This window comes from Rhinatrema bivittatum, chromosome 4 (assembly GCF_901001135.1).
Source record: "Rhinatrema bivittatum chromosome 4, aRhiBiv1.1, whole genome shotgun sequence".
Classification (NCBI taxonomy): domain Eukaryota; kingdom Metazoa; phylum Chordata; class Amphibia; order Gymnophiona; family Rhinatrematidae; genus Rhinatrema; species Rhinatrema bivittatum.
The window spans coordinates 168,272,526-168,299,077 of record NC_042618.1 but is presented as its reverse complement, the minus strand read 5'-3'; the positions used below and the strand labels follow the sequence as shown (position 1 = coordinate 168,299,077).

At 45.2% G+C, this 26,552-nt stretch overlaps 1 protein-coding gene across 2 annotated transcripts in view; it reads right to left on the bottom strand.

Moving 5' to 3' along the window:
* The window catches only part of RNF213 (ring finger protein 213), a 413,312-nt gene extending 387,606 nt beyond the window's left edge, over positions 1-25,706 (bottom strand). For both annotated transcript variants that reach the window (XM_029599190.1, XM_029599191.1), the window contains exons 1-2: positions 25,114-25,706; positions 448-641 (exon numbers count right to left, since the gene is read on the bottom strand). In XM_029599190.1, coding sequence (XP_029455050.1) covers positions 448-641; positions 25,114-25,120 — 201 coding nt within the window. In that variant the 5' untranslated portion in view covers positions 25,121-25,706. The remainder of the gene's footprint in view (positions 1-447; positions 642-25,113) is intronic.
* Positions 25,707-26,552: the final 846 nt, after the last annotated feature.

The following is a 26,552-nucleotide window of genomic DNA, read 5'->3' as shown; positions in this document are numbered from 1 at the left end:
TAGAAGATGTAGCAGATAGGGCTGAAATGCCATCTAGTCTCCAAATCCTAGGTCTCTCTATAGTGGGAACAGCACCGCAGAGGTTAAATCTAGTTTCATGTAACATCTGTAGACTATCTCCCTCATTTTTCTCATCCTAAAGTCCTTAATCTACCACACACGAACAGTCTAACAAATGTAATGGCTGAAGGACAATCAGACACATCACCTCCTGCATTGTTTTCCAGACTGTAGAGAGTTGTAAACGTAAATGTCCAGTAAAAGTAGTTCTCACAGCTAATTTCCTAATTTTTAGTTCTATACAACTAGATTTTATAAATCCTGCCAAGGGCATCCCTTCTCTGAAACCGCAACAATCTTAGCTAGGGAGCAGAAGAACCATCTTCAGTCTAACTACAGCTTCTTTTTTCACTGGTTTTTGAAACACTGAGTGTTGTTCAGACTCACTTTCTTTTGGAAATTACCACTGAGATTGTCCAAGGGTGAAGTTGGATCCTCTTCCCCAGGCGGCCTCATCTGTCCCTCAGTAGCAGGCCCTTTGCTACCCTGTGATGGAGATGAAGGTACCTCTTCCACTCTCAGTTCTCCTCCAGGCTCCATTTCTGCCTCAAGGTTGGAGGTGAATTTTCTGCCTTCGTTCTCTGCAGAAACAAAATTTTGGGTTAAGATGCTACTTTCGCACATCAGTCAAGTGGAAAAAATGAGAAGCAAAAAAGAAAGCTTGCACAGAAGTCAAGGGCTTCACAACTAAAATTTAATCCAAAAAAAAAAAAAAAGGCATAGTTATGCACTTGGGGCACAATAAGCCAAAGGAGCAGTACATGATGGAGGGAGGCAAAGGGAAATAGAGGCCTTGGAGTGATAATTTCTGACAGTCTCAAGGTTGCAAAAAGGGGCAGCAAGGCAGTGAATAGAGCCAGAGGGATGCTTGGTGCACAGGGAGAGGTGTAACTAGTGAGAAAAAAGTGATAATGCCCCTGTACACATCACTACTGAAACTTCATCTAGAGTACTGGGTCCAGTTCAGGAGACAGGGTGCAGGCAGTCCAGAGGGAGGCCACCAAAATGGTGCAAAGTCTGTTTTTAAGTATTTATAAACTATAAATGTAAGTGTTTATTTTCCACTTAATAGAGAAATTACTTTCCTGATAATTTTGTTTTTCTTAGTGTAGACAGATGGACTTAGGACCAATGGGTAACACGCTCCCCTGCTAGCAGATGGAGACAGAGTCAGGTTTCAAAGCTGATGTCACCTTAATTATACCCCTGCTGTGACCTCAGCCCTTCAGAATTCTCTTCAAAAGCCATTGTGGACACACTATTGAAAAACTTGACTGAAACGGATAACCATAACCATAACTCAAACAAACATAAGCGCTGAATCCCAGTGAGATTATACATGACCTGATCTAGGGATTGAGCGAGATTCACCTTATGGACGATTCCTTGGCACCGTTCTTGGGCAGCCGTGGGCGGGATGCTGAGTCCATCTGTCTACACTAAGGAAAATGAAATTATCAGGTAAGTAATTTCTCCATTTCCTAGCGTGTAGCCAGATGGACTCAGGACCAATGGGATGTACAAACGCTATTCCCGAACAGGGCAGCAGGCTGCTCGCAGTCCGGTTAGCACAGCCCGTGCAAAGGCTGCATCCTCTTGGGCCCAAACATCCAGGCGATAGAACCTGGAGGTGTGCAAGGAGGACCACTTCGTCGCTCAGTAGATGTCGACGGGAGACAGTAGCTTAGCTTTCTCCCAGGATACTGCCTGGGCCCTAGTGGAATGAGATTTAACCTGAAAGGGTAATGGCTTCCCTGCCTCTACATAGTGTTGAAGAATGAAGAGACGATGCGCGCTGCCGCTGGCGGCTAAAGAGTGGAGAGACCCCGTGCACCGTGGAGGTGGCTGGAGAGACGTTGCACGCCGCCGGAGGTCAGGCTTATTGGGCCAATCAATGAGAAGAGGCTCCATGTCAGCCTATGTGTGTGTGTGGCAGAATGGGTGCCTGAGTGATGTGACTGGCAGGTGTGTGTGTGTCTCTGTGTGTGTGTGTGTGTGTCTGTGTGGTAGAATGGGTGCCTGGGTGCATGAGTGAGAGCTTGTGTGTGAGTGGTACAGTGGGTGCATGAGCGGCAGTGGATGGTACAATGGGTGCATGAGTGGCAGTGTGCCTGTTCAGAGCGGACCCTTGAGTGATTCTGTATTTAAATTAGGTGATGCGGTAAAAACAGGGAAAAGGAGGCGCTAGGGACACTAGTGTGTCCCTAGCGCCTCCTTTTTGACAGGAGAGAGGGCTATCAGCGGGTTTGACAGCAGACGCTCAATTTTGCCGGCGTCGGTTCTCGAGCCCGCTGACAGCCACGGGCTCGGAAACCAGACACTGGCAAAATTGAACGTCCAGTTTTCGGCCCAACAGCCGCAGGCCGAATTCAAATTTTTTATTTTTATTTATTTATTTATTTTTTACTCTTTGGGACCTCCGACTTAATATCGCTATGATATTAAGTCAGAGGGTGCACAGAAAAGCGCCGGAAGAAATTAGCTTGAGCTCCCTGCCGGTCTGCTGTTTCCGGGGTGCATCTTACTGCAAAGGTCGGCGTGGCGTAGGTCAAATGCTTCCTGTTTGAAGTGGAGGGGCCGCCGTAGCCCACGCAGTTTAAACAGATGATGTTTGACCTGCGCCACGCCGACCTTCGCAGTAATACGCACCCTGGGAACAGCAGACCGGCAGGGAGCTCACGTTCTGCCGGCTGAAGATGATACATGGCATCAAAGTTTATAGTTAGTACAGGCCATTTCCTTCTCATTTGTTTAGATATATTAGAAAATCATGAGGGTAAATGTACTGCCTGGGATAGAGGACACACGACACAAACCTTTACTTTTTTAGTTCATGGTATAGTTCAGTGATTTATGATAAAATGTTTCTTGCATTTGACCTGCGCCACTATGCTGACTGGGCTGAGTTGGGAGGAGGAGGAGGGGGTACAGCGCATGAGTGGGAGAGACTACATTCGCTCCTTAAGAGAGACAGACATTTTCCCCCCCACTTTTGGGGGGGAAAAAAAGGTGTGTCTTATGGAGCAAAAAATACGGTACTCTCCCTTATGGCAAAGAGGCTACCATTAAAACAATCTCCTTGCTCAACATGTCTTTCAGTGCATGTGTGGGAGAGCTGGACATAGGTACTGACAGCTTAGTGGGAGCAGTGGCAAAGCAAGAACTGACTTTTTTTTTTTTTGGCTGCGCCCAAGGTTAATATGGATGGGCACTAGGCACACAGGTCTGAGCCATGGTAGTTATATTCTTAATGATAAATACTTTAGCACTGATGCAGTAAACCAGTCACAGTAAACACCATTAATTCCCTGGACCTGTAGGGCAACAATCTTATCTATGAAAAAGCAGTGCTGCAAATACTGCAACATGCCCTAGAACAGATTTTCTTAACCGGGGAGGAAGCGAAGACAACGGTGGAGACAGGACAAGTAGAGTTTTCAATGAACCCTATGGTACCTGCTGCCTCTCCTGAATCTTCCTACTGGTGGAGGTTGTTTTGCTGCTATTCCTCAGGGACAGCAGGAGAGAAAGCAAAATTGGGAAGACAGAGGGCATCAAAAAAATTATTTATTATTAATGAATAGACCCACTGAAAATAGTGCGGCCTACATTAAATAGTGAGTGTTTTGCATTGATAACACTTCACACATCTTCAGAGGTGGCCAACTAGAGTCCTCAAGAGCCATGAACAGGTCTGGTTTTCAGGATATCTAAAATGAATATGCATGAAAGATTTGCATGCACTACATCCATTGTATGCAAATATCTCTCATGCATATTCATTTTGGATATCCTGAACACCTTGCCTATTTATGGCTCTTAAGGACTGCAGTTGGCTACCCCTGAGCTATAGTAATTGCTTTAAATTTTTAATGTGTGTGACCCTGGGGTACAGAAGACATCTAAAACTGTTGAAAGGAGTACAGTAATCATGAAAGGTTGAGAAGCACTGCCCTAGTACAGAAGTTCCCAAACCTGCTCTGGAGGACCCCCAGCCAGTCAGGTTTTCAGGATATCCACAATGAATATGCATGAGATAAAATTTGCATACATGAAAACCTGACTGGCTGGGGGTCCTCCAGGACAGGTTTGAGAACCACTGTCCTAGAACACAGTACACCCTCCTATTGGAAGCTGCAGATTGGAAAACAGAACAGACTAGACTGCTACAGATCGCTACACAGAAACATGCTTCAGATTATCTAATCATGGTCCACATACAAGACACAGATAAACCCTACTAAATATATAATAAGTGATCACAAGTTAGAAATAAAAATTTACAGACAAAAGCTGAACTGGAAACCCCAAAAAGCCAGAATCTGGCAACAGATTGCTTGGATGGCAGCAACTTGTGAGTTCCAACGCACAATGTATAACTACATATTATGTTGAAAACATGTTAACCAGTGTGATATGTATGATGAACATCGGTATAGAAAAACAAACAGACAAATAAATAATCATGGCCACATTTTAAATCTTGTCTTTTTTTTTTTTCTTTTTTTTTTTTTTTTTTTTTTTTAACTCTAGCACTTTAATGTCTATGTTTGACTTAACTCTCTCTTCAGTTCCTTGGTCGGACCATTATTTGATTTCTTTTAAATTAACTATTCCCTCTCCACCCAAGTCTGTTAATCATACTTCTCCCTGCTTTAAAAAGGGGCATTATTGATTCAGAACGCTTTGCTGAGGAACTGGATAAAAAGTTAGTTAATTGTAATCCATCAAATGTGGTCGATGCTTTATCAGTTTGGACTGCCAAAATTTCTAAAGTCACTGATAAAGTAGCCCTGTTGAAAGAAGTAATACCTCAGTGCAACCCTTGCGCTATTTGGCTTACCCCTGAATTCAAATCTGAGCGATGTCAATAACGCCACTTGGAAAGAGATTGGAAACTTAAGTCATACCCCTGAAAGTCTTACTATTTATCGCTCTTATTTAGCTGCCTATAAGAATAAGGTTTTGCAAGTTAAAAAGTATTTTTTTTCCTAAACAAATTCATCGTGTAGAAAATAATTTTAAAAAATGTGTTTTGTTTGGTCTGGAAGCTAATTAGTGCCCCATCCACTTCTCAGCAATCTTCATCAATCTTAGCTGCGATTACTTCATGACCTTTTTCAGAAATAAGGTCACAGACTCAGTTCTTTTTGTCTTAGTACCTCCATGGTACTTATCTAGCTCACAGGTCCACATACCTTTGAGGTCTTCTTTTGAATCTGTCTGCTCTTGAGATTTCTGTAGCCATTTCTAAAGTAAATAGTTCCTTCTGCCCCTTGAATGTTTGTAATCCTTCCATTTTTTAAATTCTCAAGCCACTAGTTGCACCTTTTTTTTTTTTTTAGCAAAGATTATTAATCTATCTTTGAGTGAAGGAATGGTTCCTCTTGGGTTAAAAAAGGCTAGTGTCTGCCCACCTTTAAAGAAACACTGATAGGATGCTCTGAGCTTTCTAACTACAGACCAATCTCTTGCTTTGAGGCCAAGAATTTGGAATTTATTATTTTTCAACAACTGAATGACTTTTTGGATGATCATTGTCTCCTTGACCCATTTCAGTTTGGTTTCCATAAGATACTTGGCAGAAAGCTCAGATTACTTCCTAACTGGATTCTCCTCTGCAAGGAATAAATAGTGGTAAGAACTACTTACTGGTATGTTTGGATATTTCATGTGCTTTTGATACCTTGGATCATGAGATCCTTTTATTTCATTTGAAAGAAATTGGTTTAGAAGGACTCGATTTGGCTTGATTTAGATCCTACTTGTCAGATCATATATCAATTCAGAATTAATTCTTGCTGTTCCCTCTGGGTATAATATCCCCACCAGGGTTCCTCAAGATTTAGTCTTATCTGCTTTGTTTTTTTTTTTTTAATATCTATTGGAGAAATTACTTACCTGATCAATTTTATTTTCCTTAGTGAAGACAGATAGACTCAGGACCAGTGGGTTATGCTCCCCTGCCTGCAGATGGAGACGGAGCAAGCTGACATCACAGTATATATCAGGGGTCAGGAACCTTTTTGGCTGAGAGAGCCATAAACGCCACATATTTTAAAATGTAATTCCATGAGAGCCATACAATATGTTTAAAACTAAATACAAGTAAATGTGTGCATTTTATGTAAGATCACACTTTTAAAGTACAATAAGTCTCTGAAAATATTACACCAGGCCTTAAGACACCAATACATCTCCTATTAGGAAAACGGACCAAGTCAGGCTGCTATAGAGTCCTACACAGAAACTACACGCCAGCAGAAAACCTCACCTGAATCACGTGCTGTCCCTCACCTAACATAGAATAAAGAGACCAAAACGCATAACAAGAAGCATGCAGACAAAAACTGAATTGGAAACTGCAACAAGCCAGAGTCTCTGTATGCAGTGTAACAAAGGAAAAAAGAAACATCACACATCCTTATAAAACAAATCAAGAAATATAAAATCATCAGCAGTAAAACTGTACTAACAAAAAGAACATATTTAGAAACAGCTGATGAGTGGAATATCCAATAATTAAAAACTCATATAAAACATTTCCAGATACCAACAAAATATTTCAAAATAGCAGACACAAAGATCCAGTAATGAAAAATAATAAGGATACAAAAATTTTTTTGCTCTGCATACCTGGGAACGTTTGATATCCAGGTGTCCTGAGATTGTTCTGAATTAGCAGGAGGTGGGGTGGTTTGCTTGGAACTTTCTCCTCTCTGTCACATACCAGTGCTCTCTCTCACACTGGCTCTCAATGACACACCTATACACACATGCTCTCAGTCACTCACATATACAAATGTTTTTTCTCTCTCACTTATATAGGCTCTTAATTACACATTTACACACATGCTGTCTATCTTTTCACGCTTACACACACACAGGCTTTCAATCACATAAATACATGCTGTCTTTTTCTCTCACACACAGACTCTCATTCACATGCTTACAAACATGTCCTCTCTTTCTCTCATTTACACACAGGCTCTCAATCACATACTCACATGCTCCCTCACCTAAATCAGCTCTCAATCACACACAGACACACATGGTCTCTCTCTCTCATTTAAACACAGGCTCTCAATCACATACTCACATGCTCCATCACCTAAACCAGCTGTCAATCAGACACAGACACACATGATCTCTCTCTTACTTATACACACAGGCTCTTAATCATACATACACATGATCTCTCTCACACACAAAGGATCTCAATCATACACACATACTCTTTCAAACAAACAGGTTTTCAATTACAAACTTACACATACAGGTTCCCAATGGTAAACTTACATTCATGCTCTCTCTCTCACAGGCAGGATCTCAATCACAGACATACTCTCTTTCACATATACAGGCTCTCAATCATTCACATACATGCAATCTCTCACTCACACACACAGGATCTCAAACACACATGCTTGCTCGCTCATTCACTCTCTCTCCCCCCCCGGGAACTCGCGGCAGCAGCAGCCACCTCCCAACGCTAACCTCCTTCATTTTCAGCCCTCGCGGAGGCGAAGGCGGAGTCCCATCGGCCGCGGTGGAAGATTTTCATTTTCCTCCGAGCCGCGCTGCAGTCTTCTTCCCGCGCAGGCACCCGATGCTCTCCACTTCCTCTTCCGGGCCGCGGGAAGAAGAGAGCACCGGCGTGCTCTCTTCTTCCCGCGGCCCGGAAGAGGAAGTGGAGAGCATCGGGTGCCTGCGCGGGAAGACCCGCGCAGGCACCCGATGACTCCAGCGCTGGCACCCGGCTGACACCCGATGACTCCCGCGCAGGCACCCGGATGACTCCAGTCGGCGTGCTCTCTTCTCCTCCCCCCCGCGGCCCGGAAGAGGAAGTGGTGAGCATCGGGTGCCTGCGCGGAAGAAGAGACCACGCTAGTGTGGTCTCTTCTTCCCGCGCAGGCACCCGATGCTCTCCACTTCCTCTTCCGGGCCGCGGGGGGGGGGAGGAGAAGAGAGCACGCCGGTGCCGCTGACTCCAGCTGTCCTGCCGCGTTCCGCCCGGGCTGACAGCATTTTAAGCCCGGGCGGCGGAGGACCGGGGAGCAGCTGGGTCAGCGGGGAACCGCGAAGTATGGCGACACGTGTCTGCGAGCCAGATGCAGCCCTCAAAAGAGCCATATCTGGCTCGCGAGCCATGGGTTCCCGACCCCTGGTATATATACTCCTGCAGTGACCCCAGCTGCCAGTATTCTCTGCAAAGGCAACTATGGACAGAGTAGCAAAAACCTGATTAAAAAAAAAAAAAAAAGGCAACCATAACTGTACTCAACCAACAATGAACTCAAGTAAGAACATAGGTACCCCAATCTAGGGACTAGATGAACACTTACCAGTAATCTCTTAGGACCCAGAGCCCCACAGAAGGACTGATACCAACATTCGGCAGCCAAGGGCGAGAAGCTGAGTCCACTGTCCACCCCAAGGAAAACGAAATTATCAGATAAGTAATTTCTCCATTTCCTAGCATGGACTCAAGACCACTGGGATGTCCCAAAACTATTCCCGAACAGGGTGGGAGGCTGCCCGCTGTCCGGTCAGCACTGCACTTACAAAGGCTGCTTCCTCCCAGGCCTGCACATCCAGATGATAAAACCTGGAAAAAGTATGTAAGGATGACCATGTCATAACTCAGCAGATATCCATGGAAGACTATCTAACCTCCGCCCATGGCCCTGCCTGAGCCCAGGGGAATGAGCCCTTACCCGAGTAGGCAATGGTTTTTCTGCATCTACATATGCAGCCGTGACCACCTCCTTAATCCAGCAAGCTACTGCTGCCCGCAAAGCCGATTCGCCCTATCTTCCACCATGAAGGACAAACAGACGAACCGTCTTCCGGAAAGGTTCAGAAACCGCATGACAAGCCTCTTGACATCCAAGAGACAGGAGGCGACACTCCTCTGCGTTCCTGACCTTATTCAGGGACGGTAAGGAAATGGACTGATTCAAATAAATTCCGAGACCACCTTATGCAAGAAGGATGGATGGAACAGTACACAGCTGTAATGCCCCCTGGAGTCACTAGAAGGAATGGCTCCCCTTAAGACAAGGCCTGCAGCTCACAAATTCGACACACAGAACATATAGGGACCAGAAACACTGTTTTCAAGGTCAATAACCGCACGGAAAGGCTACAAAGCAGTCAGAACATAGGGCATGTCAAGAAATCCAGCACCAAATTAAGACTCCACAAAAGGAACTGGCAACCTCAAGGGAGGCCGAAGATGCTTCACTCCCTTCAAAAAATGGGCCACATCAGGATGAGATGACAAGGAATCACCATTCACCGGGCCTCTGAAACAGGCAAGAGCTACAACCTGCATCTTCAAGGAATTAAGGGCCAAACCTTTATTCAACCCATCCTACAAAAAATCCAGAATGATCAAAATCTTACCCAGGCCTCAAATATCCTCCAAACCCGCACATAGGCTAAGGAAGTGGAAAACCTTCGAGTGCAAAGCAAGGTGGCAACTACTGTCAGAAAATATTTTAATATTTTGTGCTTTATTGATAATTACTCATATTTAGTGAAGTCAGTAATCAATTAGCCAAAAAAGAGACATGTTAGCATTAATACCCATAAGCCTTTACTTCTTCTATAAGCCATGGCTTTAGTCGAAGGCCTGTGCTGGAAAAACTCCAGCCCCCTCTTCTCCCCCTTTTCAGACCTTGAGAAAGGTTGTTTTCGACTTATTGCTATCTCTCGTGAGAAAGAAGTCTGCATTTTATGGCCTTGGGCATCCTTAAACATGTGGTCACTCAGGCGTGAATCCTGGGATGAGGGGGAAATGCATAAGTTCTTCTCTCAGAACTAGAAAGGATTTTTTTGCCTGGCGCACCTTGGCATTAAATAAAAGCCCGAAAATGGGCACTTCTTTAAACAGGGTAAGAAAAACTCCTATTTTCCATATTCTGATATGGATAATATTGTTTGAACCTTATTCAAGGTTTTTAGAACTGAAGTTCTTCAAAGGCTAAAAAAGATAGATGTATTGATAGAAATAATACAGTTACTTTTGATCAAAGAACTTTTATGGTATAAAACTTGAAGCAGAGACAGAAAAAGAGGGAGTGTGACTTTGGATTTTCCTTGCACGTGACTAAAGAGAGACAAGAGCGGGCTGCTTCAGATATCTGATAAAGATATAATCATTTATTCAAGTATATGAGAACCTTTTAATTGCTATTATTTCTAGATTGGCAGATGTATTAGAAATGCATTGATTAATTAATTGAAAAGATGACATTGATTGATATTTACCTGATTTTAATATTTTCAGTTACCCTATTAATAGTTGTCACATTGATTGTAGGATATACTCTGGTAAAGTTAAGATTTGAACATAAAAATGTTTCTTAGTCATTTAAGAGATTTTTTATTGAAACCTTTATCTGAAATAAAGAAAATATTTTTTACTACAAACTGGTTTATTTTAAATGCATGCAGTGCTGCATGAATTATTGGTGAATAAAGTTCTGTGGTAGATATGAACACATATCTCTGAAATTAAACAATAAACTTTTTGTCTATAGGCAAGAAGGGTAAAAGGGAGGATTTAAGTAAGGGGTTTTCCTCCAAGCAGGATTCCCTGGTAATAGTTTTAATTCTGCTAGGGGTAGAAACCTCTATACTTCCATTCAAAACCTTTTTACACTACCACGGAAGAGTATCCACGCTTCAACAGGAAGGGCCCTCTCAAGGGCCAAAACTTTAAGACAGAACAAAGTTGGATCCTCATGAAGAACCAGTTCCTGCTGCAACAGAACCATATGCAGCAGAAGACGAAGGGGGGTCTCCACTAGGAGTCTTTGCAAATCTGCATACCACGGACGCCTGGGCCAGTCCAGTACCACCTCCCTGTAGCCTTCGACCTTGTGAATTATCATGCTCAACAAGGGCCACAGAGGAAAGGCATAAAGCAAACTGTCCTCTGGCCAGACTTGTATGAGAGCATCTATGCCCAGGGGTCACGGATCTCTCCTGCGACTGAAGAACCAAGGAACCATCACATTGCAAGAAGTCGCCAGCAGGTCTATTTTATTTAACAGGTTTTCTAGACCGTCGTTTAGTAAAAACTTTCACAACGGTTTACAATTTAAGAAAATATATACATCTTTACATAAAATTCATAAAAGATATACATAATACAATAGAATAAAATGTAATATAGGCAGGTAAAAATCAGTAAAATAGGTAAGAACAGTGTAAAAGAATAAGTTTTAGGGAAGATCAGTCATCTATGCTGTAAGCCCTTTTGAACATCCAGGTTTACAGGTTCCGTTTAAAATTTTTTAAATCTGACTGCATTCTTAGTTCAGGAGGCATTTCGTTCCAATGTTTTGGGCCTGCTAGGGAAATTGCTCTCTCGTACCGATGTTAGCCTGGCAGTATTAATAGAGGATGGGGTCAAAAGACCCTTGTTTGCTGATCTCAGATTCCTTTGTGGCGTGTGTATACTTATTGCAGCTTTCAACCAGTCATTTTGGTCTCCAAAGATTACTTTATGTAAGGTACATAGTGTTTTAAAAAGGATACGTGACTCGATTGGCAGCCAGTGCAGTGCTATTAAGACTGGTGTTATGTGTTCATTCTTTTTTGTTCCCATCAATATTCTAGCAGCGGCATTCTGCAGAAGTTGTAACGGCCTAATTATTGATGCTGGAAGACCTAGGAACAGGGTATTGCAGTAATCCATGCTGGCAAAAACTAAAGCCTGCATAATTGTTCTAAAATCAATTTGTTTTAAAAGTGCTTTTAAACACCTCAACGTCAGTAGTTTAAAATACCCGTCATTTATTTTATTTGATATGTGTTTTTTTAAAACTTAGATCCGGTTCAATAATTATACCTAGGTCACGTACTTTGTCCGATGGTGTAATTCTGGAATTGTCATTTAATACTAATGGTGGTAATGTATTAAATTGTTTTCTCTCTAAAAGGCCCCAGTGATCCACTATCAGCTGAAACACCTCAGCTACCACCACCCATTCTCGTAGGTCCAGATTCTCTCTGCTGAGAAAGTCTGCTCTTTCATTGTCTTTTCCTGCAATGTGAGAGGCCAAGATCATCTGCAGATGTCCTTCCGCTCATTCCATAAGTTGGTCTATTTCCTGTGACATTTGCTGGCTCTTGGTTCCTCCCTGGCAACTTAAGTAGGCCACTGTCGTCGCATTGTCTGACATCACATGGACCGCTTGACCTCGCAGCCTGTGGCTAAACTGCGTCGGGCAGTTATTTTAAAAACGTCTCCACCACAATAAAGACTTTGGCATCTAATCCTCTTTTGTTTTCCTAAACTGCAAGCATGCCAACCAGACCGCCCGGGCTTCCAGGCGACTGATATTCCAGAGGGACTCTTCAGCATTCCAATGTTTTTGGGCCGTCAGCTCCTGACAGGGAGCTCCCCAACCCTGGAGACTTGCATCTTTGGTGAGCACCAACCAGGTCGGGGAGGACAAGGAAACTCCTTTTCTCAGAGCCTCCTCCAACTACCATTGGAGATGAATGGAGATTTTCACCAGTAATTGGAGCCGAACTGAATAATCCTGAGACTGCAGGTTCCAAACAAGACACCAGTGAGCACTGAAGAGAACACATATGCGCCCTCGCCCACAGTACCACTTCCAGGGTTGCTGCCATCAAGCCGAGCACCTACAGATAAGACCACACTGTTGGGCATATAGTGTTCACCAACTGACACGCTTGAGACTTCAATTTCTGAATCCGAACTTCCGGCAGGAAAACTTTGCCCTACCTTGTGTCAAACCGAAACCCCAGATACTCCAACGATTAAGTTGGCTGAAGACTACTCTTGGCCAGGTTCACCACCCAACTGAGCTCTTGCAACAAGGAGATCACCTTGTGTATCACAAGACGGCTCTCTTCCTGAGACTTGGCTCGAACCAACCATTCGTCCAAGTATGGGTGCACCAGAATCCCTTCTCTTCTCAATACTGCCGCTACCACTATCATAACCTTGGAAAACATTGGGGTGGTGACTAGACCAAAAGGCAGCATCCGAAACTGATAATGGCACCCCAACACGCAGAAAACACTGGTGTTCTGAATGGATGGGAATATGAAGTCAGGCCTCAGACAGATATAGGGAGATCTGAAATTCCCCTGACTGGATGGCCATTATCACAGAGCGCAAGGTTTCCATGTGAAAATGAGTCTCTCTCAAATGACAGTTGACATTTTTGAGATCCAGGATGGGACAAAAGGAACCCTCCTTCTTGGGCACAACAAAAATTAATAGAATATTACCCCATACTTTCTTGAGACATGGACACAGGAACCACAGCCCGCAGCCTAAGAAGCATTAGAAGCATAGACTCCACTGCCTCCTTCTTCTGCAGGGAGTGGCAAGAAGACACCATGAACATGAGGAATGCTGCGAAATTCCAGCCCATATCCTTCTCGTATCACCTCCAAGACCCACTGAACCGATGTGATCTCAACCCCCCCCCCTCTAAAAGAAGATATAGGCAACCCCCTATCTCATGTTCCCGAAGGTGGGTCAGCAAACCTTCATTGGGAAGCTCAGGAAGATCCACCCCCTGAGCCCACTCCTCTCTGGGACTATCTGGGTCGAAAGGACTGAGACCTACCGAAAGCCCAAGTCCTCTGAAACAGGAACGAAACAGCTTGGAACCCCAGAGATGACCCTCATACCAAAGGGGCGCTGCACTTGCTTCTTATGCTTCAGCAACCAAGGAACTGGTGATTCGCCCCACTTATTGGCCAGTTTGTCCAACTCGCTCTCAAACAAGAGTGAGCCTTTAAAAGGCATTTTCGTAAGATTAGCTTTGGAGGCTGCGTCAGCTGACCAATTTTGCAACCATAGTTGACACCTGGCTGCCACCAAAGTCACACCTCTGGCTGAGGTACGGACCAAATCACAGCCCACAACCACTAAAAAGGTAGCAGCAGTTTTCATAACTGCTCTAGGGCACCATCAACTTTGAGAGAGAAGCAAACAAGATCATGCCAACAAGGGTGCAACAGGAAGCTATCTGCAAAGTCATTGCCACTGGTTCAAAGATTTGTTTAAAGATAACCTCAATCCTTCTATCATGCACATCTTTCAAGGCCACTCCTCCCTTCACGGGGATAGTTGTCCGCTAGAGACAGCACAGACTAGCGCAACCACTTTGGGAAAATGCAAATGCACTCTCACAGCTGGATCCAGGGGGGTACAGCCCTTCCAACGTCCTACTCTCTTTGAAATTTGCCTCTGGGGAGTCCCATTCAATATCAATCAGTTCCTGAATTGTGTCCATAACAGGGAGAAAACAAGAGGCTTTATGCAAGGAAACCAAAATGGGATTCTTCTTCGGCTCCAACAGGGAATCCGTACCAGGAAGACCCAGTATCTTCAAGGTCTGGGAAATCAGGCCCGGCAGTTCAACTCTATGAAAGAATTTATTTATTTAGAATTTTTATATACCGACATTCTCGATACACATATCGAATCAGGTCGGTTTCCATAGAACAAAACAGTCGCTGTTAAGGCGTTACATAGAACATATGTCGACATAGTTACATAGAACATATGTCGACATAATGAGGGCAAAGGTAGCGCCGGCGCCATTTGGAATATTGGCAATACGGCCCGAGTGCAGAAGGTCGCTCCTGGACCCCCGCTGGACTTTTGGCAAGTCTTGTGGGGGTCAGGAGGCCCCCCCAAGCTGGCCAAAAGTCCCTGGGGGTCCAGCGGGGGTCCGGGAGCGATCTCCTGCACTCGTGACGTCGGGTCACAGGAACCAAAATGGCGCCGGTGCTACCTTTGCCCTGTCATATGGTAAGGGCAAAGGGCCACCGGCGCCATTTCTCTTAACGCAGCCGTGGCCAGAGAGCAGGAGATCGTGCTGGGACACCCCCCCCCCCCCACTGGACCCCAGGTAATTTAAAACATTATGGGGGGGGGGGTTCGGGAGGGTGGAGGATTTATTTTAAAGGGTTGGGGTGGGTTTTAGGGTTGTTTTGGTGTGCCGGTTTTCCCGCCCTCCCCCGATAAAATGATTTTTTAACCTAAAAAACTAAGACGATCAGATTCCCACCCCCCCTCAGCCAAAATCGATCGTTAAGACGATCGATCACACGATTCACATCCCTAGCGCACAATGCGTGCACAGAGCAGACACACTGTGCACACCCACGTCCTGTAGAGGGCAGTAAAGCACGCACAGAAGCGCATGAAAACGCCAACACAGCCAACCATGAGGCACACAGGCAAAAAGACTAACACGGGGCCTAGGCCACCGGGACCGCTCAACCCACCAGGCTGCCCAGTTCCCTTAACTCCAAAAGGAGCAGGAATGGCACACCAAGCAGGGAGACCAGAGGAAGTCCTAACAACCCCTTTAACTGTCTGTTTCAGAAGGTTAAATTCTCCACCCCCCTCCTTTTTATTTTTTTTTTTAAACTTATCCAAGCTCAGCGCTTACCGGCTGAGTACAGAGACGGTTTCCGGCTGCGGGGGAATAGAACATCCGCTGTCACTGCTGCACTCTGCCTCCTTCATCTACTGCCTTTAAGTTGTACACTCAGCCAAGTCCATGCCAGTGGAAAACCAGCTTCTGGACCAAAGCACACATCTGAAGGACCACGGAAAGGACCTCAGGAATTCGCAACTGGGGGAGGGGCCATCTGGTATCATCACAAAAGAGCAGGGCTTTTCCTTTTAAAATCTCCTTCTAAAATCTGAAGTAATCCCCATAGGGAGATGCATGTCCACCATCTGCTGGAAATGAAAATACTGACAGGCTGGGGTTTACTGCAGGAGTATATATACTGTGACATCAGCTTGCTTCTTCTCCATTGGCAGGGGAGCATAACCCACTGGTCCTGAGTCTATTTGTCTACACACTAGGAAATTAGCTCTTATTGGTAAGCTTCTTGTGGGCCTCACTATGGGATACTGTATCTATGCAGACAATATTCAGTTTTATTTTGAACATCAATCTTCCTGGGAAGATACCTCAAAGCTGTTATCCCTCTACATATCCACTATTCAATCGTTGATGAGCCATAATAAACTGTCTCTAAATCTAACACTGATCTGCTGAGCTTATAACATTCTGCCATCTCAGACATTCCTGCTTCGTAATCATGTAATAATGTGTCAATACCGATATTTTCCAAAGATAAAACCTTGGATGTCTGGATTGATTCCAAGTTATGCTTTCAAGATCAAATTAGGGCAACAGTTAAAGCTGTCTTTTTCAAATTATTGGAGAAATTACTTTCCTGATAATTTCGTTTTCCTTAATGTAGACAGATGGACTCAGGACCAATGGGTATAGTGTACTCCTGCTAGCAGTTGGAGACAGATCAGATTTCAATCTGACGTCAGCCCCTAGTACATATACCCCTGAAGGAAGTGCAGCTCTTCAGTATTCTCCTCGAAAAGCTTTGTGGATATATGAGTGACTGACTGATTGATTAACTTAATAATTTGGTTAACTTGGATAACTTCATAACTTGGTTAAATGTTAAACTTGATTAACTTGAACTGGTTGATTGACTATAGCTGGAGACCGCCAGTGTACTCAACCGGAAAGCAAATCAACACCCGGAAGGGTGGATGCCCTAGGTAAATGAAAAACATGGCTTACCCTTGAATATTTGAGGGCCCTGCGTGATGGCAGCCAAGGGTGGGATGCTGAGTCCATCTGTCTACACTAAGGAAAACGAAATTATCAGGTAAGTAATTTCTCCATTTCCTAGCGTGTAGCAGATGGACTCAGGACCAATGGGATGTATAAAAGCTACTCCCGATCCGGGTGGGAGGCTGCCCGTGACCCACTTAGTATTGCCCTTGCAAATGCTGTGTCCTCCCGAGCCTGAACATCCAGACGGTAGAATCTGGAGAAGGTATGGATAGAGGACCATGTAGCCACCCTGCAGATCTCGGCAGGTGACTATTTTCTGCCCATGATACTGCCTGGGCTCTGGTAGAATGGGCCTTGACCTGTAGAGGTGGTGGCTTGCCAGCTTCTACGTAAGCCGCCTTGATGACTTCCTTGATCCAGCAGGTGATGGTTGCCCGCGAGGCCGCTTCCCCTTGTCTCTTTCCGCTGTGAAGGACGAAAAGGTGGTCCGTTTTTCGTACGGGCTCAGACATTTCCAGGTATCTGGCTAGGAGTCTGCCGATGTTGAGGTGGCGGAGACTACGGGCTTCTTCCGAATTCTTCCAGCCATCCGTCGTTTGTAGCGAGATGGTCTGGTTAAGGTGGAAGTGTGAGACCACTTTGGGGAGGAAGGAGGGGACCGTGCGTAGTTGGATGGACCCTGGGGTGAGCCTGAGGCAGGACAGTACTTGTAGTTCCGATATGCGGCGGGCTGAACACACCGCCAGCAAAAACACCGTCTTCAAGGTTAACAGGCAAAGGGACAGGCCTTGTAGGGGTCTGAAGGCGGTTCCCGCTAGGAACACCAAAACAAGATTGAGATTCCACAGAGGTACCAGCCACTTTAGTGGTGGGCGAATGTGTTTGACTCCTTTCAGGAAGCGTGACACGTCCGGGTGAGAGGCTATGCTGTCGCTCTCGCACTTGGAGCCGTAGCATGACAGGGCAGCCACCTGTACCTTGATGGAGTTGAGGGACAGGCCCTTCTGTAAGAATTCCAGGATCACGGGAACTGTGAATGAGTGTGGTTTGATGTTGTGGTCTTCGCACCAGGCTTCAAATACTCTCCAGATCCTTATGTACGTTAGTGATGTGGAGAACTTGCGTGAGGAGGGTGTCTATTACCGCCCCTGAGTACCCGCTCTTTCTCAGGCGAGCCCTCTCAATGGCCAGACCGTAAGAGAGAATTGAGCTGGGTCCTCGTGGAGGATCGGACCTTGTTGTAGCAGGTCCCTGTGTGGGGGCAGGGGTAGGGGGTTCCCTGCCAGCAGTCTTCTCATGTCTGCATACCAGGGTCTTCTTGGCCAGTCCGGAGCCACCAGAAGAACTAGTCCCTTGTGTAGGTGTATCTTGTGGATGATTGCGCCCAGTAGGGGCCACGGCAGGAAGGCGTATAGTAGAGTCCCCGGGGGCCAGGGCTGTACCAGGGCATCAATCCCTTGGGACTGCGGTTCCCGCCTGCGGCTGAAGTATCTGGATACTTGGGCGTTGGATCTGTTTGCCAGAAGGTCCATGTCCGGTGTCCCCCACTGATCCACTATTATCTTGAAGGCTGTGGGTGACAGCCTCCATTCTCCTGGGTCTAGGCTTTCCCTGGTGAGGAAGTCTGCCGTGATGTTGTCTTTCCTGGCGATGTGGACGGCGGAGATCTCCTGGAGGTTTGCTTCCGCCCACGCCATCAGGGGGTCTATTTCTAGGGACACCTGTTGGCTTCTGGTTACCCCCTGCCGGTTGATGTAGGCCACTGTCGTGGCGTTGTCTGACATTACTCTGACCGCTTTGTTTCGAAGTCTGTGGACAAACCGCATGCAGGCTAGTTTGACTGCTCGCACTTCTAGGCGGTTGATGTTCCATCCCGCCTCTTCTGCATTCCACTGCCCTTGGGCGGTTAGCTCCTCGCAGTGTGCTCCCCATCCTCGTAGACTGGCATCTGTGGTGAGTAGAGTCCAGGTTGGGGAGGATAGTTTTGATCCCCGGCTCATGTGGCTGGCCTGCAGTCACCACCGTCGCTGGGTCCGAACTCTGCCCTGGAGTGATAGACGTACAGTGTAGTTCTGGGACTGTGGGCTCCACCGTGATAGGAGTGAGGCTGTAGGGGCCTCATGTGGGCTCACGCCCATGGCACTACTTCCAGTGTGGATGCCATCAGCCTGAGGACTTGTTGGTAATCCCATGCTGTGGGACGAGATTCGTGCAGCAAGGTTTGTAGCCGGTTCCACAATTTTGATCTCCTTGTGGGAGTCAGGCTGACCTTGTCCTCTTTGGTGTCATATCGGACTTCTAGGTATTCCAGCGACTGTGAGGGCTGTAGGAAACTTTTGTTTGTGTTGACTACCCATCTTAGGCTTTCCAGTAGAGTTATGACTCTGCTGGTTGCTTGGTGGCTTTCCCCCGGTGACTTTGCTCTGATCAGCCAATCATCCAGGTAGTTTTTCTTCTTTCAATTTTGGGTTTTCTTCTTTAAATTTGATCTAACGCTTGAGAGCGTGCAGATAGTCCCTAACTGCTATGGAGACGGAAAATACTGAAGAGCTGCACTTCCTGCAGGGGTATATGTACTAGGGGCTGATGTCAGATTGAAATCTGATCTGTCTCCAACTGCTAGCAGGAGTACACTATACTCATTGGTCCTGAGTCCATCTGCTAAAAGCTAGGAAAGTCTATTTCGTGGCCTAAAGCCTTTGCTCAATGCTTGTGATTTTCACTCAATAGTTCAGGCTTTGATTCTACCTTCACTTGATTACTGTAATGTGGTTTACTTGGGTCTTCCAGTTGTTGCTTTGTAACCTCTTCATGAGACAAGGGAGAAAACCTTCTCCATTGCCGTACCACAGTTCTGGAATTCCTTACCTGTGGCATTTAGGCTTGAGAGGGATACTACTACCTTCTGAGCAGGACTCAAGACTTATCTGTTTAATTTGGTTTACGGCTAATCTGGGTGCTCCTTATAAAAAAAAAAAAAAAAAAAAACAAAACAAAAAAACTTTAAAACTGGTGGAATGAACAGTTTATTCTGTTTTATTTTATGGTTATAATTATGTATGTTTTATTGTACATCATCTAGAGCAGTGGTTCTCAACCCTGTCCTGGGGACCCCCCCCAGCCAGTCGGGTTTTCAGGATATCCACAATGAATATGCATGAGAGAAAATTTGCATGTTATGGAGGCAGTGTATGCAAATTTTCTCTCATGCATATTCATTGTGGATATCCTGAAAACCCGACTGGCTGGGGGGGTCCCCAGGACAGGGTTGAGAACCACTGATCTAGAGTCTTGTATGCCTGGCAATTAAGAAATTTGAGTAAACTGTAGCAGTGCAACACCAGCAAAAGAGAACCTGTGATTATATTACACTGTTATCACATAAGTTTTACCACAACATTTTGTGCATTACTTTAGCAAATTATGTACAAACTGTCCTGCTAATCAAGTTTCCTTAATTATAAGCTGTCTTAAGTCTCAGTCCCTGTCACCAGGAGTTCTCTCTCTCTCAATGCTCCTCCTCCCCCTATGAGGATAGAAAGCTTAGAGGGGAGGATGAGGGTTGAGACTTCAGAAACTGCTGGCAACAGGAAGAGGCATGGGAGATTAGAGTATTATTCCCTCTACCCTGCCCCATCCCAAACAGTTTCACTTTAATCCCAGCTGTCATTATCTCCCATTCCCCCAGCTTTACACTCACACCCCCCAGAACCCATCACCAAAGCCTCACACTCATCTTCTATGGGCCCCCAACCCCACCTCCTACAGCCTCATGTGCAATCCCCCCCACCCCCACCCACACATTCATCCTTCCAGACCCCCTCCCCCTCCCCCCCCCCCCCCCCCCCAACCAGCCTAGTGGGGAGAATGAAGGTTATGAATGCTAGGGAAAAGGAGGACAAGTCTCCTACTATACCCTGTTCCTGTCCCAAACAGTTTCACGTTCACCCCCTACCATTAGCACTTTCACTTCCCACAGCCTCACGCTCATCCCCACCCAGAGACACTCATCCCGCCCCTGGATTCCAGTCTCCAAACTCATCCACCATTGTGGAGCTGCCACCTTAGTTCTCAAAAGCCATTTTGTACAATACTGTTTAAAGTGTAATGGGAAAAAAAAAGAAAACAACTTCCAAATCCCAGAAACAATTTCTTATGCAGATCAAACAATCATTATTTGTCCACCAAAGGAGGGTGTTGGGCAAAACTGGCTAGAGTAGACCCCACCCCCCGTAGAAAAAAAAAAAAAAAACTCAACAATTCATCGCTGCCTTCTTCCTACAGTAACAGATCAGCTGCAGCCTACTCCCGGCCCCTTCCTCTCATCGTGCATAGATGCAATCCCATCCCTCGTCATACACAGCCAGCACCTACTCCTCACCTGAAGGTAACCCTGGACTTTGCTGCTACTTCAGGGAGGCACCAAGCTGCCCCTTTGGTGGAAGAGCTTCTGCAGGAGAGTGGGTGCCATGCTGCCAGGTAGAGGAAGAGGGCTCTTCATGGCAGGGAGGAACACAGGCCCCTACACCTCCCCTCACCTCTAGCTGCTAGCACGGCAGAGCCTCATGAAGGGAGGGGCTTCGCCATCACTAGATTCCCAGCGAGTAAGGGATGGAAGTAGGGCAGGACTGGGGAACCTCACAAGCCAGCTCTAGCTGGCTTGTGAGGCCACATCTCACTAATCACTGCCTCCAGAACAAGAAACTTCCCTCATTGGTCACAAAACCAAAATGGTCATATGGAGAGAATCGGTCCCCACCCCCTGGCCTAGACCTTGCAGATCCTCTCTCCAGGTCCAGGCACAGATTTTAACCGCTGCCACCAGTCTTCTTATTGTTCTGCCGCTGCAGGAAGAAGCTTGCTGTATATGAGTGTTGGCTGCTTGCTATTGGCCCCACAGCATGGGGAAACAATGGCAATAGAAATTAGGTGGGCCTGAGTGTAAAGTGAGTGGGCCATGGCACACCCAGACCCAGCCGTGGCTACGTCAGTGATTGGGAGTGAGTGACTGTGCAGGAACAGGATTTGTAGCCTTGAAAATGAGGTTATTGTTGCACCGGATATCAAGTCTGGATGTGTCTGGCTATTATGATGTGCACTTTTTTGTGGAGGTTTCAAAATAAAAATTTCGAAGAAAAAAAAAGAAAAGAAAATGAGGTTATTGCTCATGAATTTATGCACAAACATAGAACAACGTGGTTGTTCTGTTCTTCCATTTGAATGCATGGAAATAAAGGTCAAAGCAACAATTAAAAGGTGATATTAAGTTAGGCCAATAAAAAAAAAGGGGGTGTTTGACTAGCTTTCAGGAATTACCACTCCTTCCCTCAGACCCAAAGAAAATGAGCAGGTAAAGGCAAAGGTTTAGGTTGCCTGAACACACAAATGAATCACAGATCAAGTTATGATAGAGAAACGAAAGGGGAAGATAGGAGTAAGGAATCTATGTCCCTGGTTAAATCCTTTTCTGTTCGTTCTGAAGTGTTCGATCATTTTAATTATCTTAAGTTCCTGGATTGTTCTGAATTTTCGTTTTAGTATTCCGATTACTGATGGAAGCCTTGCCCTTCTTTGTGATGTGTTATACTGTGTTTGTGTAGGTTTATTCTGGTCTGTTTCTTCAATGTAGCATCCCTCTTCACACCATCTGCCCAGAATAATATGTAATCAGGGACCTTTGTTTTCATTTCTTAATTTTAAATTTTGCTGGCCTTTATTTCCATACATAGAAACACAGGATAAAATGACAGATAAGGATAATTAAGTCCCAGTCTTCCCAAGTTCATTAATGGCACAGTGCCACAGAGCCCAGTTAGCCCCTGGCTTTTCTGCCACCTTTTCACCAGTAAGGATTCTCTGTGCTTCTTATGGGTCTGGCAGTTTTCTCCTGCTCCTTTTACATCTAGTCCAATCTGACCCAGGGCTGGGACCCAGACCCTTCATTCACATCTATCCAGGGACTTCCCCCCTCCCCAACCCCCATTCCTTCCTCTTACACACACACACACACACACACACACACACACACTCTTTACATTCCCTCCGGTGTTCCCGCTAAGCTCTGCACAGGTTGTGAACCATGCGCACATGGCAAAACACAGCACACACATAAAATGATATCAGCAGCATAATTGTACAGTAAAGATATACACATACCAACTATACAAAAATATCAAATACAAATTAATTTGATTTCTATTTATTTAAAACAAATGATATGCTGAAACAGAATAAATATAGAATTATTTTCATTAAATAATTTCTTAAATAACACTTTCAAAATACCAATCTTACCTGCATACTTGCTCAGGTACACTAGGCTCATAGCGCACAAATTTGAACTCGGTTTAAAAAAAAAAAAAGGTGTCGTCCCCCCCCCCAAAAAAAAAAGTTTGCGCACATAGCCTGCCAAAAAATTAGACATACCATTGTCCCCCGCCCATCTCACTTTAGTCCAGTGTTCGAGTAAGGGCCATGGACCAGGGCTCCTTCTGGAATCCTGCAATCATGGGTCTTAAATCTGTCCACTAAGAGTCATCATTGTACAATGACCAAGAATCCCTCCCCTGGAACTGCGAGTGCTCCCTCTTCAACATCTCCAGCCAACTTGGGAAGCAGAAGTCTTAACCTAAAAACTGAACCCCATGCTTTCTTGAATTTCTTACTGTTTTTGCTTCACCACCACCATCCACCACTCCCATTCTGTGAAGGAATATTTACTGATGTTAATCCTGAGTTAACCTCCTTGGAGCAAATAATGTAACCTCTTATTCTAGACTAGAGCATCCTCTCCTCTGAAAAAGTTTGCTTTTTGTGCATTATTTACAGTAGTGGTTCCCAAGCCTGTCTTGGGGGACCCTCAGCCAATCAGGTTTCCAGGATCTACATGCAAATTTTATCTCATGCATATTCATTGTGTACATCCTGAAAACCTGACTGGCTGGATGGGGGTCCCCCAAGACAGGTTTGGAAACCTCTGGATTTACAGTTTTGAAGTTTCTGTCCATAATACCACATCTCCTCTCCCCTTAGTTGTGTGTGTGTGTACAGATTAGCGATAGAATCCATAAGCCTCAACTACTACAGATTGTGCACTATTCTGCTTTAAATGTTGTTAGATAAACCACTTTTCTGTATGCTACTGTGTGTCCAGGGGCACTGCAGATTCAGATTTAAGTCAGGAAGAGAAGCTGAAGAGAGAACAGGAGTAGTGGCAGTCCAAAGCCTCCTACCCAAGAGAGAAGAAGGGTGGTGTGGTTGAAGACTCTTCTACTTAAGATCACCAAGAGCCAGCTAGAGGGAACCCAGCCCTAGAGATCAGGATCTTTGTCCTTGCTAGGGAAAGGCCCAAAGTGAAGAACTTATGAGGATTTTTTTCCTTCTGAAAAGATGTTGTGATCTATAAATGGAACAACAGTATATAAAATGTCTAAATAAATAAATACATACATAAATGTTGCCCTGAAGACCTTGGAATTAAATACTGTTTGGTATTTTTTCTATTTGAGAAGATTTCTACTGTATGCTATTGAACTGTTTTACCTTCAATTATTAGGCCTAAATCCAGCTATTGCTATTTTTACTTCTGAGACTCAAAAAATCTTTGAATGTGAAAGAATATATTTTTTTATTCTCAGAATCAACAAATTGGGTTGCCTTAAGATTTTAACTGGTACACTGTTAATAGGTTTAAACCTTTTAAAATCAACCATGAAATAAAATATACAAATATGAACTTGAGTATACAGTAACTAGTGTAATTCCCCAAAACACCCATGATTTTGAACGAGAACTTGTTTACTTTGTGGTGTTGAACTAAAAGGCGATTGTTAACCCACAATAAGTCACCATTAACCACGACTATGTATGCGGATCTTCTAACCATCGTAATCTACTTTTGGAACAACAGTATATAAAATTCCAAAATAATATAAATAAATAAATGTCCTCCCAGTTTTTTTCTGGTCCCCATTTGGCAAATCCCTGGTGGACTTACAGACTCTCCCAGGGCTGCAGCAGTGTCACTCACCACCTCTACAGCATCTGAAGGTGACCCACAAGAAAAGAGGGATTACAGAATTATTGGTCCAAAGTAGATAACTAGGATGACTCATTGTTGCCGATTTTCACCTTCACACAAAAGTATAAATGTGCCTTAAGTATACCTTTCTAGTATTAATCTTTCTTTCACTTTTGTTTCATCTCAAACCCCTGAAATGTGAAAGATTCAAGCATCCACTGCAGATGCAGCCACCTCCAGTGTACTATACCCTCACACTGCCCTGCAGAAGCAACTTTACAACCCCCCACAAGCTGTGCTCCCTATGTCAACCACTCATATCTGAAATTGTGCCGCTCCCACTCTCATACACGGACTGAGTGATTACCCAACCCCTAGCATGACAATAAAAGACAACATTACCAGTCATCGATGGTCTCTGGTTCTTACACGGCAAATAAGTCAGCTTTTCTCCTCAATTGCTACAGAACTTGGGGGACACTTCCAGGAAGACAAGGTTACACTTTGAGTACTTCATCCCCCTTGACGCCTGCAGTCTTTCAAGAAAGAATTTTCCACCACTCTGTCTTCAAGCTAAAAGGAAGAAATGGGAAGTGCAACACAGCTTTCGGTTTCCTCTCTCAAGCAGATCACATGACCCACTTTGAGTTAAGTTTCGTTTTCCCATTTACTGAAGAGTGTGGCTTTCTCAGACATAGCTTCAGTGTTGCTTATTTCCCGCGAGATTGGGCTTTTTTTTTTTCTAATCATTCGCGGGGTGGGGGGAGGGGTCCCATTCGCGGGTTGCTTGTAATTGGGCGATTTTTCCTGCCAATCGCGGTTTTTTGGGCTTGGTGGGCGGAACTTGTGCTCTGATGTTGCAGTGATTGGCTGCTGTAACCGGCGAGGCCTGTCCATAGCAGGTGCACCCTAATTTATTGCAGCAATAAACCAATCAGAGTTACTTGATGTATTCCTTGATGTATTCTTTTTTTTTTTCGTTGATGTATTCATCTGAATGTATGAATGGTGGAAAAGTTAATTAAATTAATGTCTATAAAAAAAACACCAAACCTTCCAGAAACCCCTGTGTAGGTTCTGTTGGAGTGTGCTTGCTCCCCCCCCCCCCCCCTCACCTGACCGGCCAGAGCTCCAATCTCCCCTCCTACTCGGTGGTGCTCCGAGTGTTGTTGCACTCCCTGGTCTACCTGGAGGCACCACTTTTCCCTTCCTGTTCCTGCTCCCACGAGCAGAGAAGAGGTTTTCCTAAACTTCTCTCCTGTACGGCAGCCTAGCCTCCCCCTCCTGCTGTAGCTCTCTCTGGGTGCCTTTTTTTCCGCCTGTACGTTTCCTGCCGTCCCAAACCCAAAGAAAGATAAGAATATCTATTTACACTTTTTTTTCCTTGCCTTCTGAGGAACAGTGCGGGCTGTGGGTGGGGCTCAGCCCGGAGAGAATCGCAGCACAAGGCAGGTGTGTGTGTTGTTTTGCCTCGTTTGTCTGGTTTTGTGTTTCCTTCCCTGGTGGTATTCCAGTTCTGCTGCCAGTCCTGCGTCCTTCTTTTCCCCTACTTGCTACACAGACCCCTGTGCGCATGGGAGTGGCCCTCCCCTACAGGCCGATTCAGAAAAACGCGCGGGAGAGCTGGCCAGCACCCGCTCTCCCAGCGCGCGCACAGGCCCCGCTCCTGGGCGCGCAACTCAGGAGAGTGGCCAATGCTAATTAGGGCCCGCGGTAAAAGGAGGCGCTAGGGACACGTCCCGGACCCACGGGCCGATTTTCACTTTTTTTTTTTTTTACTTTTGGGGCCTCTGATTTAATATCGCCATGATATTAAGTCAGAGGGTGCACAGAAAAGCACT